This window comes from Candoia aspera, chromosome 7 (genome assembly GCF_035149785.1).
Source record: "Candoia aspera isolate rCanAsp1 chromosome 7, rCanAsp1.hap2, whole genome shotgun sequence".
In the NCBI taxonomy this organism is placed as follows: Eukaryota; Metazoa; Chordata; class Lepidosauria; order Squamata; family Boidae; genus Candoia; species Candoia aspera.
Window position 1 is genome coordinate 21,312,726 of NC_086159.1, and position 13,476 is coordinate 21,326,201.

Below are 13,476 nucleotides of genomic sequence, written 5' to 3' on the forward strand. Positions count from 1 at the left end.
TTTACTCTCTATTATTATTTTTCTTTTTAGTTTACATTATCTTTTATTCTAGTTTAAACTTTTAATATATTATTAAAAAGAAAAAAGAGAAGCAGGGAGAGTGAATCAATTACAGGTAGTCTTTGTTAAGCAACTGTCTTGTATAGCGACTGTTCACAGTTACGATGGTGATGAAAAAGTAATTTTACAGGTCTGTAAAGCAAAGGAAAGCTAAAATAAGATTATAAGCACAGTCGTAGTCTCACTTAGCAACCACTTCACTTAATGACCGAGTTGCCAGTCCCAGTTGTGATCACTAAACAAGGGCTACCTGTATTACAGCAATATTTAAGATGCTACATCTCCTATCAACAAGGCAACTGGACTGAGATATTGCCACTTGCAGAATTCCCAACAATTCAGATGTTCCTCCATTGACTTGTTTTTGTTTAAGACAACTTTTGGTTACCACCCCCACACGTTGCCCTCCAAAACTCACAAATCGACGGTTCCCCACACCTCAGGATTTCCTTCAAGACAGGCAAGAGGCTCAGTGCCTCTTAAAGGAGCAGCTGGATCTGGCAAGGCTTTTATCTAACCATTGCCTTGGTAGTGGCTCTTCCTCCTATCCCTCAAGGCAATTCCCTCTTCCCACTACAAGAGCAGGCTGCACAGCAAGAAGGGGAGGGAGTAACCTCCCAAGGTACAATGTGTGATAGAACTTGTTGAGTGATCTAGGAGAGTTGCTTGAGGAAGGGAGTAACACATCTGCACTTCGTTCCCATTGCCCTGACTCAGATTTCTCTGGGAATGCGGGAAGGGGACTGAGGCTGATGGGGGAGGTGATGTAGAGAGTACAGAGAACGGCCTTGATGCAGAGAGGGAAGATTTGTTACCAAGGCAACAAACAGATAAACATGGTTTAAGCCTAAGGCGGTTAAACCCCTTTAGAGGTTTGGCTGATAAGCCAAGCTAATTATATATTTCTGGCTAGTATACTAGCACATTATTCTTAGACAGTATAATCTTTTGTTTGGAAAAAAAATAAAGATGTGTTTATATAGGGGCTATTTATCATAAGTTAAAATAATAAACTTAACAGTCCTGAATAAATTACAAGAGGTGAGAAGTGGAACTGATGAATGGCAGAATCTTTCTGAGGACCATTGTTGATTATCTGAGTGTTTGATAAGGAGCTTGGCCCTTAGGAATAGGGTTTAAATTATTCAACAGTACAGTATTCTATTTTTCCCTCCTATTCAGTTTTATGTTGACAAGTCCTGCTTTCTTTCCTTTAGCAGTTAAAGGAAATAGAGCAGCATATAAATTGAAGTAATAAACACTTGGACTTGGTTTTAACTTTGAATATGCCTGCTTGTCTTGAAGGATAGTGTTTAATGTCTATATTGTATTTTGGCATTTAATATCAAGAACTGTATTATAGATTGCAGAACAGCTAACATGGTAAAATAAGATTCAAAACAATATATATAGGTAAAACAATAAGCACTCAGAGGAATACACAGTTTCCTCCTTCTGGAAGGAAAAAAACCACATGAAAAGGCATCCATCATTTCTGTGATAATTTGAAGAAAATAAAGGATTTTAAGGCATTTTACACAGCTCCTCCTTCAGAAAGTTGCTGAATGAGAGTTCAGTCATATGTAAGTCTTAATAGGCTAGCAAGCATTCAGAATATTTTGCAAAGCTGCATTGAACGTGAATCAACAATGTTAAAGCAGTTTTAAATAGAAGAAACATCAGTAAGAAGGGGCCTGTGTTGTCGGCCTGCAGCTAAGAGTGGTGTGCATAAGAAATGCATAAAGAGGGTCCTTTAGGTAGCACCATTTCAAACTCTTTAGACCAGTTAACTGTCATCCAGTGTGGTTCAATTTCCTAACTTCCAGGTAGCTAGGTAATATTTTTGGACTTTTTACAGGCAGTGATGTTTACAAGGCAATAGGATTGATACTTAAAAAAGTATGCATGGTAAAGAAAGGGTGAACAGGGAGAAGTTTTTTCTATCTCCCATAAAAGAACTAGAGGAAAAATGCCCAAGGAAGTTGACTAGTAGAAGATTTAAAACTGCTGAGGGGAAATATTTCTTCACACACTTTTCAGATATGCTCACAATATGTAGTGTTGACTGCTAGTTTAGATGGTTTCCAAAAGGACTAGATAAATCCTACAAGACAGGTCTATAATGGCTACTAACCTTGATGACAAGATGCTGCCTCCAGACATGGGGATGTCTCCCTCTAAATGTTAACGTATGGGAGCAGCAGTGGGAGAAGAGAACTGCTTTGATCTCTTATTTGTGAGCTTTCTAACCACATCTGAGTTCATTAGTGCCTCATTATGCAGTTTCTTAGAAGGAGGACATTATGTGTTTGACCTTTACATTAGACTAGGTAATTAAACTTTGGTCTTTCTCCTTCAGCTTAATCCTGGTTTTAAATCTGTTCAGTATCTAGGTAATTGTCAAAGTATACTCTTACAAGTTGAGTACCACTCTGCCTGAAGAGGTACTCTACCTCAGGGTACTTTATCAGAGAAATAACAACTGTTAGATAAAGTCAGTTGAATACTTTCAGATACCCCAACATTCAGATGTTTTATAAAATCATGAATAATCTTCTGTATAAGGTGACAATGCAGGTTTCCTTTACTTATAAAGCAGCATCTTTCCCATGATTTTGATGTTCTTTATACAATATTTTGCATCCTTACAATGCTATAAACTCAAATATATTTGTATACTCAGGTATCTGAATGTTATCACTTTTAAAGGTACTAATTAATAAAAATGCATGTACCTGTCTTTGCTTTAGAGCTTAAGTTGTAAACACATTCCACATTGTCTAATATATGACTGTCTCAGTTCCATGAACCCCAAAATAAGGATATGTTTTTAGTTTAAGAAATCTCTCAATTTAAAACAAAGCTCTATTGCATTGATGTGTGACTTAGAGAAGAAGCAGTGAGATATGTTGAGGAGAGTTATTTTCTGCTAAGAAATGGAACACTGTTGAATAGGACAAAACATTCTTGAAAAAATGAGTGGATAAAGTTTGATTTGTACATTTATAATTTACCCCATTCTTTTTTCCTCACCAGTTGGTGTCGTTCGCTGTCCAATTTGTGGCCAGGAATGTGCAGAAAGACACATTATTGACAACATCTTTGTGAAGGATACTACTGAGGTTCCCAGTAGTACAGTGGAGAAGTCAAATCAGGTGTGTGTGTCTAGGTGTTCTGGGGATTCCTCAAACTGCCAAAGAAGCGATGTTCCGTTGATAAATTTGAACTAATGCTCAGTGGAAAATTCTTGCAGCCATGTATTATTTTATAGTTGTCTGGAAAGTGAGTATGGGTTGCTAAGACTGTTTTGAAGCTAGAAATTACTGTGTGATACACTTTGTAGTTTACAAAGAAACATAGTAATAAAACAGGAGGAAATGTTAACAATATGTACATATACACTGACGTGAATAGGCTTACAAAAATGATTTAAGTATTTTTCAGTTTGATAAACTATTAAAGAAAACCTTCAGTTGCAAGTTTTGTGAATTGAAATAGGACAGAAAAGCAAAAATAGGCAAGTAAGAGCACTCCTTTCTTTAGCCTTTCATCCTCAGAAAGTGTTAGTTGAGGTATTGACATTGTATATAGCTTATTTACTGAAATGTTGCCAGATGAAAAATGGACCAGGTTTCAATAGGAAATCAGTGGTATTTGATTTCTTTGTATTGGTGATTTGCCTCCTAATAGAAAAAAATGAAACTTTGGTTGCAGAGGCCAAAAGTCACAGCGGTTTATATAAGAAATAGGAGAAGCAAATAGTTGTAACCATAAGAAATTGAAAATAGGTCAGATTACTGTTTGCTATTTCCACTAGGTTACCTGCACAAATAGCCTTTTAAGAAACAATACCCAATGATAAAGATATGAAAATTAGTATCTTTTTGTAATAAGAGAAGTCCCTTTTTAGTTGTATGAAAAGGCTGACGTTAGAATGTAGAATGGTTCTCTGACCAATGTATCTTGAACAATGTATCTGTTAAAGAGCCTTTTTATATGTATGTATGTATGTATGTCTCAAATTTGTATTACTGCCCATCTCCCACAAAAGAGGGACTCTGAGCGGTTCCTATGTTTAAATTGCCTTTGTAAAAGACCACATGGGAAGAGAAAATATAAGCCATTCTTACACATTTGGTGTTGTGTACATATATTTGAAATATTCTTGGCAGTGATGAGGAAAATAAAATTAATTTTTAAATAAATAAAGCTAAACATTTATGTTATTTTTTATTGCTTAAGAGAATAAGTTGAATCATTGGTAAACTTGAAAGTTTTTTATTTTTTATTAATAGTATTATTCAATTTCAACATATATAGCTACGATACAATATAAAAAAATATAGAAAAGCAAGAAAAGATAGCCTTAGAACAAAGAAGAGACTATAAGAGTGAAAAAACTAATGATGGTTTCCAACTTTTTCTGTCCTATTTTGGAGCAAAGACCCACACTGAGATGATTGGTTAAGTCTCTGCTTATTGTTCTACTCTACTAGACAGAAATCCTGCTAAACTGAAAGGCCAAGGGAAAACCCTCACAGATTAAACCCAGAAATCAAGGCGGGTCTGCTCTGAGTTTCTTCGAAGGGAGATTCAAAGCCTCTAAACTGTGCATGCGTTTTTCCCCATGGATAGGGGCCCCCTCCTGTTCACCATCAGTACTCATGACATCTCCCATGCAAGCACAAACACAATTTGAGATGTAATCTCCCACCCGCAGTTAGACCTTATTAATATTGTTCCTTTCAAAGCAAGCCATTTAGCCACTAAAACCCACAATTAAAGCTTCATTTTTTTTCCCCATCACATGCAGGTAGTCTAAAAGTGGTTGCCAAGTGGTGATGAATCCAGAGACAGTATTCTGTTAGCTTCGCCATTTGGGCCAAATCCATTACTTTAGTAACCCATTCTTCCACTGTAGGTATGTGTGGCTCTTTCCATCATTGAACATATAGAAGTCTTGCAGCTGTGATCATATGTAAAAGTAAATTTCCATGTTGTTTCTCTAACATTTCTGTTTGTTTTTTTTGTATGTTCACTTTGAGAATATTTTGTACAATATTACATATTTGGAACCAAAACTTTTTAGCCTTCTCACATGTCCACCAAAGATGATAAAATTTCCTTCTGTAAACATTTCCAACAGACATTCATTACACCATTATACGTTTTTAACAACTTATCAGGGGTTAGATGCCAATGCTACATCATTTTATAAAAATTTTCTTTTAGATTATAATTCAGCGAAAATTTGAAACCTTTGTTCCACATATTTTCCCATTGATTAAACCTAAAACCAAGCACTTATTCTTATACCTTATAAGTCTTTAAAAAAGATCAAGCAAACTTTAAGTTCTTGAAAAAAAATCAAATACATATTCTTAATTTCTCCAAACACTTATACCTTATAAATCTAAAAAAACAAGCAAACTTTAAATCCTTAAGGTACAATAGAGTCCTACAAGCCTTAATATCAATCCAAATACATATTCTTGATTTCTTATCCTACATCAAAATATACTAAAGCATTTACTTGTCTCCATCTTACACCTAAGGCATTTTTATAATAAAATTAAAATTAAGCAATTTAACTGCCCCCTTAAACAAAAAACAAATTTGCCAATAGACAACCTCCCACTCATCATAGTTTCATTTTCATAACAGTCGTTCAGGAAAACATCTTGGATGGTATCTTGCAGTTTAAAGTTTAACTCCTTCTTCACCAAAATAGGTTCATCGGCTAGCATTTCTTCAAAGAGATCATTTTCCCTGTCAGGAAAAAAATCCTCCTTCACCCCCCCTGCAGAATGTCTTCAGCCACCCCCAGAATATCTTCAGCCAGTTGACACATTTCAGCACTGATATTTTCTACAATATCCCAAATACCTTGCATAATGGCTTGGTGAAAGTCATAGAAAATCTCTTTAAAATCAAAAAGGGGCCCAGAGCAAGGCTCTGCAGAAACTTTCTTAAGGTCGTCCATGTTTCAGGCGATTGATCGGAGCTACTGAGTTAATGAAAGGCTTGCAAAGTTATTGAATAAAATTGCCAAAGAAAAAATATGCTAACCAACAACTACCAAGAGTGCACAGGAAAATAGAAAGTCAAAACAGCAAATTCAGCGTATAGGAAAAAGTTAAATTCTTCAAACTGAATACAAAAATAGTAACAGGGAGATGATTAATTATTCTCAGTCCACCTTAAAATTCAAGGGAAGTAAGCCAAAGACTAAACAAAAGGTTTTTAAAAGTTAATCCAGAAATAGCAATAAGCACAAAGAGAATCTGCTTTTTCTTGTTGTAAAAAACTTCTCTTAAAGTAAGAAAGCTTAAAAATATAAATTGGGTGATTTAGAAATGAGGAAGGCTCGACCTAGTGTCTATTAAGACTACAAACGCAGGCTGGACATGGTGGTTTCCCCGCCTCCCGTTGTCTCTTACCAGGTCGTCACTGTTGTGATTCTCAGGCTGCAAGGCGACGTTCTGGAGGATGAATGGGATCATTCTGAGCTTTTTCTTGACTCATGAAAAAGCTCTGGGCTTCAGGTAAAAGCCTGAGTCCGAAAAAAAACCCACGTTGTCAGATCTCCGGTAAACTTGACAGTTGTAAAAACAGCAAATTTCTCAATAGCAATACCTTGGGGTTTTGCTACTATATTTGTATATATCTTATTTGAAAAGGCAATTTCACAGTACCATAAAAAATTAAAACATGAATGTATTGATCTAATCTACAGATTTCACAATAAAATGTATGTATTAATTATAGAGAAATAAAATGTTTATATTACAAATATAGAAAATAAAAATTATATTTAATTAGATAAAATTTTAGTTCATCTCCTTATAGTACTTAGCAAAAAGTTATCTGTTGTTTTAATGTTGCTGGTCATTGACCGAAGAAACATTATTACTTACTGTTGTTCTAATGATAGTCATTTATCCTAGAAAAGAGTCCCATAGTAAGCAGATAATCTTGTGGGCTTAAAACATGTCTTACTGTTTTAATTTTTGTTGAACCAACTAAATATGTTAAAACAAAGTATCTTTAGTTGAAAAAAATCTCAAGGTAACAGAAATATACAAGAGTGTTCTTCTCTAATTCAGAATGCTTAATTTCTGCAAATATTTTACTTGAATATTTTTACAAAGTCTCAGTAAATGCAAAATAATGAAGGGTGGGCAAGTGGTTTAGCATACTTAGAATAGAAAATTTGGGTGGCGCTGAAATAATATTGAGTGAGTTTTAGGAAGGTATTTTTTAATCTCCATTAAAAAATAGGAGAAGAGAAGGTTTGTTAGAAGTTGTTGAAGCGATATCAACGTCTTAGTATTATGGGGCCATTTGAACTGTATTTCTCCATATTATGGGTTCATGCTGGCTGGCGAATTAGCCTTTCTGAAGTTATACCTGGGAATATAGTTCCATCTCATGAACTTGCCAAGAATAGAGTACTTCTATATCAGGTCCTGCAGTTCAACTAAATGTGCACTTAGAGGCAGTTTTGAGCTCTTTGGAAAATAAGTAGGGTATACATGTAATGAGTAAATTTGGGAGTCACAGTAATCACTTCAGAACAACCTGTAAATGACTGTCAGCATTATTGCAGACAGTAATATTCCTCCTGCAATAACTGATGTCCCATCTTTGATAGCTTTGATATTTGTGACTCTGAATTTTGGATGATCTGTTGTTACAAAACCCTGTTTTTGGTATATCACAATGGTGTTTTCTAAAGCATCTGGTAAAGATGATGATGATGATGATATAAAATAGATAAAACATAAATAAAGATAAAAGATGGCAAGCATGATGAAGTGAGTAGTCTTACTCTCCCTCGCAAAAGGCCTGAGTGAAGAGTCAGTCTTCACAGCCCTTCTAAACAACAGCAGAGTGGGGGCCATCCTGATCTTGGGAGGAATCTTGTTCCAGAGCAGGGGCTGCTACATAGAAGTATGCTTCTGGGGTCCTGAGAGATGACATCGTTTAATCAAAAGAACCCAGAGCATGCCAACCCTGCAGGATCAAATCAGCCAGGCAGATGTTATGGGAGACAGGCAGTCTCTCAACCACGCCCTATGCCATGTATAAACTGGTAAACTGATGCCATGGTGAGAGGAGTAAATAGATGGTTCATTTTTTGATTTTCATAATCATTTTATATACTGGTATAGAAAACTAGTCTGCGTCTTTCTTATTTACCCACAAGTTGTTAAGCATTGTTTTGGCACTAGGTAATTTTCTGATTTGCTGTCTAGGCCCATGACATCAAAGATGTGGCTTTTTACTTCATTGGACAAAGCAAACATCAGTATCCCTGAAATGGCTATCTTACAGTTATCTCTCATATTCTATAAAATTGAGGATAATACTTAAGAAAAAGAAAAGAAGCAATAGAACCAGAAACAACAGAGAGTGCCTATCTAACAATCTCCAATCAGAAGACTCAGAAATCCACATCCAGCCAGTGCCTTTGCAATCAGTTTTTAACACATGCTGAAATCCTTGATCTTAGGCAACTAATATATGTGATTGCAGCCATCCCTTGCTTTTCCTTATATTATTTCCCTTCCTTCCCCTTCCCCCCTCCTTAATCTTTTTTATGTATGGAGATTTGACTTTACTGGTTTAATACAGGAATTTCTTATTAAAAACCTTCCCCAGGTATCCCTTGTGTTCCAAAATTGGCACTAAGTTTAAGTTTTGTTACTTTTGTGTTTTGGGCTAGAAGCACAGAAGTATATGTAAAAGAAACAACTGACAGGAAAGCAGCATATTCAAAACAATAGAAACAAATCAAAATAGAAACAAAGAGGCAGAAGGACAAAAGGGATCTCCACAAATCAACCTCTCTCCAAAATCTGGGAGAAAACCAGGTCTACAATAGTTTCCTTAACATAAGGGTGGGAGCCATATGAACCTTTTGGGGGGAGATCATTCCAGAGGACAGGAATTGAAACAGGCGCATTTCCTACATTCCTAAGGTCCAGTAGAATGACAATCCGTTATTGATGGGACTCAGAATACGCCCACCCTGCTTGATTGTATCAGATGGGCAGAGACAACTGGAGATAGGCAGTCCTTTAGATAGCCGGGCCCTGTATCTTGAAGGGCTTTAAGGGTGATAACAAGAAACTTGAATTGCACCCAGATGCCAACTAGTAACTAGTGCAGCTTGTAAACCAGTGGGGTGCCCCCATTGTTGCTCACACTGCCACATTCTGGACCAGCTGTAACTTCTGGATGGTCTTTAAGAGCAGCCCCAAGTAGTGCACATTACAGTAATCCAATTGTGAGGTGGCTAGGGCAAGAGTGACTGTCTAAAGGGCCTCCTGATCCAGGACAGGGAGCAACTTGTGCACTAGTTGTACCTGTGCAGAAGCCAGATTCCACTTGGTAGAAGAAACTTCCTAACAGTAGGAGCAATTTGGCTGTGGAATCAATTACATGGAGTAGTGATGGACTCCCTTTCATTGGATATGCTCATGCAGTGTCTAGAGGACGTCTGTCTGGGAAGGTTTAGTTTGGATTCTTGCATTGAGCAGGATGGTGAACTTGATAACCCAACTCTGTTATTCTGTGGAATACAAGAGTTAAAACATTAACTGATATGGCTTGGTCTTGTTTTATTACTGTTAACAGTTTGGACATCAGAAAGTTTGTTAATATGAATCTGGGTCAGTTGCTGCATGTTAAAGATGTTTATTTTTGTTTTACTGTAAACCACCCAGAGTTGCTCTTTGAGTGAGATGGGCGGTGATTAAATCTGAAATACAAATAAATAAATATGTTCTTCTGGGCTATAATCTCAGTATTTGGAATCCAACAAAATGTCAAAAAGTGTGGATATTTGGGGCATAAGGGTTGGCTAGAACAATTATTATACAACCCTGGAATTTAACCAAAAAAAATCTACATTTGATTTGCACCAATAGATTATTAATAACTGTTAATATTTAGAGTTGTGTTTTCCCAGAAAGTGGCAAGGAAGAAGTCTGTAGACAAATATATCTGTAGACAAAACTACAGAATTCTGTTTATAACCGTTTCCAGCCTTTTCCCTCTTTCATTGTTAACAATGATGGTTAGATTATTTCATAATACAGATGTAGGATTTATACTTTTTGCGGGAGGGAGGGTTAGCTTATTATGTATATCTGTGCATTTGTAATCTAGAGTTTTTGGAAGACTTAAAAAACTATATTGCATAGGGGGAATTCTAATACTTTGGGAAATACTAGAATGGTTTTACTGTCTATCCTATGACTGAAATAAAGATTATCTTTTGTTATGGTCTACAACAACACCTTAAAATAGAAAAAAAGGAAACTTTAAACAATACATACAAACATGTATATTCTACAACATGACTAAAGTAATTCAACATTGTTAAAAATACACTTCTCAAAGCACTAGCTAATAATTCTGTATCCAACTGTTAACCTCTCAGAGGAAAAGTTGTTGTTTCATGGCTAAAAATAACAACCATAGAATTCTAGGCTTTCCATTCAGATGTCATGGATGAAAAATGCAATTAATTGAACATGCAAATGAATAAACAAAGATTCCAATAAGAAATCAGCCTTGCCAACATAGTTTCTCCCAGATATTTTGGACTATAATTACTAGCCAGTATAGCTGTTGGCATTAGACTTTGGAATCCCAAAATAGAAGCAACAATCAACTTAAGAGAACAAAACAGAATTAATAATTCTATTAAGAATAAAATGCAGGTGGATCCTTAAAATGAAATTACTATTTTGCATCTTTCAGAGTCTGTGGGCTCCAATGGCGTCTTTTCCTCTCTTTTTTTCTTTCACTTTCTTTCTTTTGGCTAAATGCAAAATTTGGCATTGCTATTGAGAAACCTGCACATTTAGATGCAGCTATACGTATTTTTATCAAATTATATGGAAGGCACATGACAAAAGTGGATCATTCATGAAACATTTTGAAAATATGTAATTTATATACAGCATTTTGTTCTGTTATACATAGGGTCGCCATGAGTCATAAACGACTCAATGGCAACTAACAACAACAGTCCTCATTTAGCAACCACAGTTGGGACCAGCAACTCAGTCATTTAGCGAAGCGGTTGCTAAGTAAAAATCACGTGACTGTGCTTACAATTTTACTTCAATTTTCTTTTGTTTTACAGTGTCAGAAAGATATGACCCCAAATGGGGAAGGTTTCATGAACTCAACAAGGAAAAAGGGCAAATCTTACAGCCCTTTTTCCCCACTCCCCTGCTCTTTGGAATGCTCACCATGGTGCTGAGATAATTAGCAAAAAGAGAATTAATGGGTGTACTTGCATAAATTGGAGAGGAAGGGATTACAAGAGAGTAAGAGGCACACAATGGGGAATACACATTGAAAGGAACGCACTAGTGCCAGCTGATTGCCTAGCAAGTTCACAGGTGTGAGCCAGGAGCTGCTTAGGAGGCAAACAAAAGCCTTTAATGTGAAACTGATTATGGTCTTGTCAATTTCAGGCAGCAACTGCCAGCTGGCCCTAGGTTCTAATTCAGATAAATAAGGTCACAGAGCTGAGCTTGTGTAATTGTGGTTAGCACTTTTTAGGGATGTACTGCACTGGGGAGAAAAGCAGCTCAGGAAGAGATAGCTTGTTTAGGCAGTCTCTTCACTCTGCAAGGGCAAGACGAAAAAAAGCCAGGTCAGGTGCAGGACAATGCATACTAACTGACTGTAATGGTGAGCACATGACTGATAGAGACTCTGTGAAGGTCGTAAATGCAGGCATTGGTTGCAAAGTTACTTTTTCATCACTGTTATAACTGAACAGTTGCTGTCCAAAGCAGTTACTAAATGGGTATCTGTAGTTTTTAAATAATCATAAACTGCAGTTTCTTTTATAATGAATCTCAGTTTTTGTATAGTATAGTACTTTAACCCAGCCTTTCTCAACCTTTTGACTCTGGAGGAGCCCTTGAAATATTTTTCAGGCCTCGGGGACCCCTGCATATTCAGACTCAAATGTAGGCCAGAAATTATAAAATTATTATATTTGTTTCATGGGTAGGCCTGTAGATATGCATTAACAGTGTTCTTTAACTAAAAATAAAGAATGAAACCTACCTCTTTAATGTGAAGTTGCCCAAATTTGAAATAATTTTTTAAATAAATCAGGAACCCCTAGTGACCTCTTGTGGAACACTGGTTGAGAAACCCTGCTTTAACCATTGGGCTTCTAAGAGAAAAACATGATTTGGAGCATGTGTAGATATTAACCTAGTGCCAGTTGGTATTTCCTTAAAGCAGCTGTTCCTTTTCCTGGGATCATGTGGTTGTCCTCCACAACTGCCACATAGTTCTAAGGAAAAAAAACCATGTTTGGTTTTAGAAGTTTCTGAGAAAAGACTGGTTCCTTTTTTGGTTAGTCCAGTTAATTTCACCTATAGGCTCAGAAGTACTTTTAACCTTTTAATTTTAATTTGGAAGAGCTGTTTCTAGTGATTTTCATCAAATAATAGTGTTCTGTATTTCATTCTAAAATTTGATTTGTATGTTTTGATTTGCTTCCTAGTAAACCGCTGGGACTGTTGTTGCTAAGCGATGCGGTCATGTGACATTGCACTTTACGACCGCATTGCCTAGCAATGGACATTACGGTCTCAGTTGCTGTCGTAACTGGAGGACTAGCTCTATTTTTATTTCCCATAATAGTCCCAGTGCTACTTGATGATGCTATTAAACCTGAAAATGGTTTCTTTCAAAAGATACTTTGTTTCTAATTTTGCAGGTTTGTACAAGCTGTGAAGACAATGCAGAAGCCAATGGCTTTTGTGTGGAGTGTGTTGAGTGGTTATGCAAGACATGTATACGGGCTCATCAGAGAGTGAAATTCACAAAAGACCATACAGTCAGACAAAAAGAAGAGGTTTCTCCAGGTAAAGATCCATTTGTTTGTTCAGTTCTGCATAAGATAGATGCATCTGTATGTGTGAGTTGGTTTTATTTTATTAAATTACCTTGCCAACTCAGGATTAGCCTGAAGGTTAGCCTGCTTGGAAGAACTGGTTTTCGGTGGGTTTTTTTAAAAGTTTATTTATTTTGAAAGAAAGGAGAGGAATACATTTCAGTTAAGAATGGATTGGTGTCTGGACACTTCTGATGAGGTTGGAACAGCTACTTTGTTTCAGGCACAGAATTTTGACCTCAAGATGTTTGAAATCCACAACATTTATACACCTTTACTTATTAATCCATTTTTTTGCCCTGACCTTGCTGTTTTATGGAATTGGCTTCTGGGATTTATATAATCATATGCTGATGCTTTCACATAATTATTGAGGAAGAGGAAATCTCCATGATTAGTTTGAGCATGAGTTAGTAAACTTTGCCTGATAATGTGGGAAAGCTGGGCATTATTACAGGATATCTGTTTTTATT

The 13,476-nt window shown here is 36.3% G+C and overlaps 1 protein-coding gene across 2 annotated transcripts in view; it reads left to right on the plus strand.

Moving 5' to 3' along the window:
• TRIM24 (tripartite motif containing 24) overlaps positions 1-13,476 on the plus strand; it is a 64,264-nt gene that overhangs the window by 20,209 nt on the left and 30,579 nt on the right. For both annotated transcript variants that reach the window (XM_063307968.1, XM_063307967.1), the window contains exons 2-3: positions 3,097-3,215; positions 12,827-12,974. In XM_063307968.1, coding sequence (XP_063164038.1) covers positions 3,097-3,215; positions 12,827-12,974 — 267 coding nt within the window. The remainder of the gene's footprint in view (positions 1-3,096; positions 3,216-12,826; positions 12,975-13,476) is intronic.